The sequence below is a fragment of the Atta cephalotes genome, assembly GCF_000143395.1.
Source record: "Atta cephalotes unplaced genomic scaffold scaffold00002, whole genome shotgun sequence".
In the NCBI taxonomy this organism is placed as follows: domain Eukaryota; kingdom Metazoa; phylum Arthropoda; class Insecta; order Hymenoptera; family Formicidae; genus Atta; species Atta cephalotes.
The window spans coordinates 14,270,903-14,277,367 of NW_012130066.1; the positions used below are offsets into that span (position 1 = coordinate 14,270,903).

The following is a 6,465-nucleotide window of genomic DNA, read 5'->3' on the forward strand; positions in this document are numbered from 1 at the left end:
GTCAGCGTTTAATTGCTGAATAGGAAGTAATAAAGTATTGAAAGGATGCGAGGACGATACCGTAAAGTATGACATCGAGGTTTGTAGAACTTTTAAGGTAAGAACACCAAATGTTATTAAAATTATTCGAAAGAACATTTGCGACAATTTTTGCTTTACTATAGTGAAACTGTAGAGAGAAAATGTAAACTTTTCCTGCGCTTAAGAAACTCGGATAAAGACTTTTCATCATCACTATAGCATAATTATCTTTTGTAATTTCATAGATGCTTTATATTATATAATTTCATAGAAGCTGTTATACCTGCGATATTTTTAAAATACACGAAATATAGGCAATAACATTATACTTGTATCTATAATTAGTCACATATATATTAGTTACATATACAATATATTATTTAGATGAATTGAAAATAATATCATCTTACATCTTATCATGTATCTGAAGGCTGTGATCTATCAGTCTTTGTCCTTCGAAACTAAAAAAAAACAAAATGAATTGGCCACCGATATAAAACACGTTGTGTGTATAGAACACCTTATTTCTTCTTCTAAGATATCGCTTTTATCCTGTGTAATCTGTAGCACAAGAAATACGTACAACTCTTCTTTGTAGAGTCACTTTGGGTGTGTAATGGGTTTTAAAAATTGTAAGAATCATATAATTAGACGTACTTGCAGCAAAGTAATGCTCATTCCTATCGTTGCTATCAATATCTGCATAGCGAAAGGTATGATAAATGTATCTTCAAGAAGTTGCGCATATCTGTGACAAATGAGGAATTTCAATCGAAGAGTTATATTTCATTTTTAAATTTATCCTGTGTGCACATTTATGTATGTCTACGCGAATGTATTAGATGTACAACTTTGCTTCCGCCGTTTTCCTATAGATGGCTTTAGCGGTAAGTGGTGGTCGAAATAAATAGATCATAGATGTCATACAATAAACTTGGGCATCTGTCAACATAACTCCATAAAAACATTAGTCGATTTGTGTGTGCATCATAAAGTTATTCTCGATTGAAAATGTCAGTTTACGAGCCAAATTCTCGTCATTTGCGAGAGGTTTTAATTTTTGCTTCAATATGAAGAAATCTGCGGCTGAGGCTCATCGAATGCTCTCAAATACTTATGGTGAGGCCGCTATTAGTGAAAGAACGTGTCGTGAGTGGTTTCAACGCTTCAAGAACGGTAATTTTGACGTCGAAGACCGGCATAGCGGTGGAAGAGAGAAGGTTTTCGAAGATGTAGAATTGGAGGCATTACTTGAGCAAGACTCGTGTCAAAATCAAGAAGAATTGGCACGATCATTGGGAGTGACTCAACAAGCCATTTCAAAACGCCTCAAAGCCATGGGAATGATTCAGAAGCAAGGAAATTGGGTGCTGTACGAAGCCCAGAGATGTTGAATGGCGTTTGTTTGCTTGTGAACAGCTGCTTGAAAGGCAAAGACGGAAGAGATTTCTGCATCGCATTGTGACTGGGGACGAAAAATGGATTCATTACGATAATCCCAAGCGCAGGAAATCATGGGGAGTTCCCGGCCATGCTTCCACGTCGACGGCCAAACCGAATATTCACGACTCCAAGGTCATGCTCTGTATTTGGTGGGACCAGCTCGGCGTAGTGTATTATGAACTGTTAAAACCGACTGAAATAATCACAGGCGATCGGTATCGAACGCAATTGATGCGTTTGAGCCGAGCATTGAAAGACAAACGGCCGCAATACAACGAGAGACACGATAAAGTGATTTTGCAGCATGACAATGCTCGACCTCATGTTACGAAAGTGGTCAAGACATACTTGGAAACGTTGAAATGGGAAGTCCCACCCGCCGTTTTCTCCAGACGTTGCTCCCTCTGACTATCACTTGTTTCGATCAATGACACACGGCCTGGCTGACCAGCACTTCCAGTCTTATGAAGAAGTAAAAAATTGGATCGATTCGTGGATAGCCTCAAAAGATGACCAGTTTTTTCGACGCGGGATTCGTACGCTACCCGAAAGATGGGAGAAAGTAATGGCCAGCGATGGACAATACTTTGAATCATAAATGTATAACCAGTTTTTTACAATAAAGCCTCGAATTTCGGAAAAAAAACAGCGGAAGCAAAATTGTACACCTAATATTTCTAATTGTGCTTTTTTATATTTAATTTGTCACTCTTTTTTTTCTTTTTCTTTTTGTAATTTATTCTCTTCTTTTTTTATATAATATTCTTGCTACTTAACGGAAGTTGCAACATTCGGAATTTTTTCTTTGGAATTTTTTCTTTTTATGTTCTTTACAGATTTTGACCAGAAAAATATATCTTTGAATGGTGATGAAATCATCAGTTTGTAAAATTCCTTTCTCATATTTTGTCTAAAATTTGTGTAAATGAATATTTAATAAAATAAATGCCCAATATATGTATTGACTATAAGAATACATTGACTGCGTTCAGTTAAAAAAAGTAGCTTTGCAACTGTTGTAAAGTTCCTTAATATAATTGATTTTGCCTCTAGTTCTTACTGGAACTAAATATATGAATTCATCATATATGAAAGAATTTTACAATAGTTACAAAACTGCTTTTTCTGCTGAATACGGTTATTATTATACTACGAAATAAAATATTTTTTAATTGAGAGTACTTTCAATTCACACTCATAATTTTTTAAGATGATTTATATCATGGCCATTGTTATTATTATCACAATAATTAAACACAATTTGATTATCTAAGAAAATAATTCAATTATTTGTAAAGATAATTTACTAAATGTTATGAGTAATATTTCTTACAAAAACTTACCCGTAGAAATATAAGCATCTGTAATATTATTACTTTCTGTCATGTCCTGTGATTCAATGTTCAACAACGTATTGTCAATATTATTATTATTTTCTTGGCAAATTTTCGTTGCTGTATTTATAACTGATGAATCTTGTGAAAAATGTGTATAAAAAAAAAAGAATCATTATGCATATCATTTTGTTGTAGAAATCAAGATACCTTCATTACTTATTAAAAAAAATTGCTTCTTCATTTGAAGACTTCTAAATATCATTATATTCTCCTACAATTAAATATTATAATTTTAATTATTTAAAATAATAATTTACGAAGAATGATAAACTTATTGAAAAACTAGATTTATAATGTAAAGAAATATAGAAAATAAATATAATTAGCTTGTCAAATATTTTCGTTGAAAGGAAAATTTATAAAATTTATTCTACCACAAAATTTCTTGATTTTTAACTACATTAAATAATCCATTTCTTATTGTCATTTCTTATGTCACAGAGATATTATTAAAAGCAACATTTCGAAAATCTTGTAGTTTTTCCTCGCTTAATTGATTTTCAAGTATTTTGAGAAATTTTTTACGTTTATTTTCTCTCTGTTTTTGATTATCACAAGATTCAGCTATAATTGATTCAGTTTTTCCTGCATACAATTTAAATTCATTTGTTCATTTTTATTTAAAATATTATAATTAACAGCGTCCAAGTAAAAAGGTAGAAGTCCACAAATTTTAAATCCGTTTTTTATCATTTCAGATAAATTTATCTTTTCAATCGCTTTTTCAAGAAGTTGTACAAAATCTTTTTTTCTTAAACGTTGTGGAGCATTATCAATTCTCCATTGATCATTTACAGATTTCCAAGATTGTTTCAGTGAATGAAACACTACAACGTCCAATGGTTGCAATATGTTGCATTTGGAAACAGTGTGAATAACTATATTTTGTTTTCAAGACAAAAATTAATCAATGGTAGTGTGATGAATGGCTATCTACATAAAATAATATTGGAAATTAAATGACATTTTTTAGGATAGAAAACATTGGCTATATACTCATAGAAAAATTCACCAGTCAGCTATCCTTTTTCAGTTCTGACATTCCAATTTTGAGGAATCTTGAGGAACTGACAATAGTATTAGTTAGTCTCTGATACCAGAATAAAATCATCGGAGGTATCACAATTCCGGCCGCACTCACTGTGAACAAAACCGTTAGACGCTCTTTTTCATCGTCATTAATTAATTTATACACGTATTTGGAATCTTTTAAAATATGTTCTACTTTTGGGCACAAGAAAAGATATTTTCATTAAGATTTTCATTAAGAAGGATCAATATTAATAAGATCTTTTTTGTTCCAAGAAAATTTTGTTAAATCATTCACGTAATTTTTCCTCTGTTGCTTCGGCACGACTCTTTGATAGATTCTGAGTCATTCTTGTTATAAGTTCTGGATATCATATTTCTATGTATAGTCCTATAACAAAAGTTGATTTTTATTCACTCGGAAATCCTCGTTGATAACAAAAGAAAATCTATTATATTACAAAGTTTTCTTTTTCTTCAGATAAAATAGAAGGTCCACGTCTAGCATTCATAGGATATTTATTATTGAGCTTTAAATGTAAAGTGGAATACCAAATTGATGCGACGCAGATGTCAATGATTTTCTTTTTATTTATACTTGGACTGTTTGATCCACATCATTCTGTGTGTATTTTCTTAATATTTTTTCTTTTGGTATTTTGAAATCAATTCCATAAAAAGCACAATAATTTTTACAAAATTATATCTTATTAAAACAACTATTTACAAAGAAAATACATATTATATTATACAGGTTAGAAACAGAGTTATCTATAAATATAAAGAAATAATAAGTTTCCCATAAAAAAAACATATTCTTTTTACATTATTTTACAAATAAATTTATAAAAACCATTGTGAATTTAACAAATGTAAACATAATAATATTAATAATACTTACGATTTTTTAGTTCAATAACTTTGTTTATGTATGTGTACAGCAATATGCTCATCGAAGTGACGTGCATCAATAACAGAAGCGCGTTCAGTTATTGGATTTATAGCAATTATATGTACCTATTTATGAACATCTTAATATCTAATAAAACACGAATTTATTTTGCAATTTCTTTTTAATAGATCTTATTAGATATTTCCGATGTTCAAAATATAATTTATATTTTAATTATATAAAAATTTAAGCGTAAATTCGCTTACGATTTTTATGACGTTCTAACCAAAATGATTAAGACTTTATTCAAGAACATCCATTCTATGTTTCTTAGAAAACAAAAATTATTTTTGAAAAATCAAAATAATATTTCATAAAATGTTCTTTTCATCAACATCTAGATATATTAATTTATTTAATATAAGTACTTTTTAAAATCTGAATTAAGAAAAGCTTAATATTAATAAATTAAATATTGAAGTACAAATAAATTTCCGCCGTTTACAAAAGACGGTGCTACTAATAAACTATAGTTAAAATTGTTTTGTAAAACGACATATCGTAAGATTGGACATCCGGCAACATCATAACCTTGAAATATTAGCGATTTTGTATAAGCATCAGATATTTTTTTTTTGTACGAAAATGTCGAGTTTTGAGCCGAATAAGCATCATTTGCGGGAACTTTTGATTTACTTCTTTAATTTGAAAAAATTTGCAGCTGAGGCTCATAGATTGCTTGTAGAAGCATATGGTGATGCTGCCTTAAGTGACAGAAGTTGTCATGAGTGGTTTCAAAAGTTTAAGAACGGTGAATTTGATCGAAGACAAAGAACGTAGCGGAAGGCCGAAAGTGTATGAAGACGCGGAATTGGAAGCATTATTGGATGAAGATTCGTGCCAAACGCAAAAAGAACTTGCACTTACATTAGGAGTGACTCAACAAACAATTTCATATCGTTTGAAATCATTAGGAATGATTCAAAAGCAAGGGAATTAGGTTCCATATGAACTGAAGCCGAGAAACGTTGAACGCCGATTTTTCACATGTGAAATGCTGCTTGCCAGGCATAAACGAAAAAGTTTTTTGCATCGTATAGTCACTGGTGATGAAAAATGGATCCACTACGATAAAGAAGAGGAAATTCAAAGAAGAGGAAATCATGGGAATCACCTGTTTCAACATCGACAGCCAAATCGAATATTTATAGAAAAAAACTTATATTGTGTATTTGATAGGATCAACTTGGTGTCGTGTATTATGAGTTGCTCAAACCGAACGAGACCATTACTGGGGCTCTCTACCGAACACAATTGATGAGATTGAGCCAAGCACTCAAGGAAAAACGCGCCCACTACTCCAGGCATAACAAAATTATTCTCCTGCATGATAATGCTCGACCACATGTTGCGGCGCCGGTCAAAACCTACTTAGAAACACTCATGGGAAGTTCTACTCTACCCGCCGTATTCTCCAGACATTGCTCCTTCCAACTACCACTTGTTCCGATCGATGACGCCATGACCTGTCTGAGCAGCACTTCACATCATATGAAGATACCAAAAATTGTATCGATGATTGGATAGTAATGGCCATCGCTAGCCACTACTTGTTCCCATCTTTCTAGTAGCATGTGGATACCGCGTCGGAAAAACGCTTCAAAGATGAAGCATTTTTCCGAC

General features: G+C 31.8%; 1 protein-coding gene across 1 annotated transcript in view; it reads right to left on the reverse strand.

Annotated features, from left to right (window-relative positions):
• LOC105624046 overlaps positions 1-6,465 on the reverse strand; it is a 22,468-nt gene that overhangs the window by 13,820 nt on the left and 2,183 nt on the right. Inside the window, 6 exon segments of the mRNA XM_012205413.1 lie at positions 17-89; positions 160-238; positions 241-249; positions 305-356; positions 432-565; positions 679-769. Of these exon segments, the coding sequence (XP_012060803.1) occupies positions 17-89; positions 160-238; positions 241-249; positions 305-356; positions 432-565; positions 679-769 (438 nt within the window).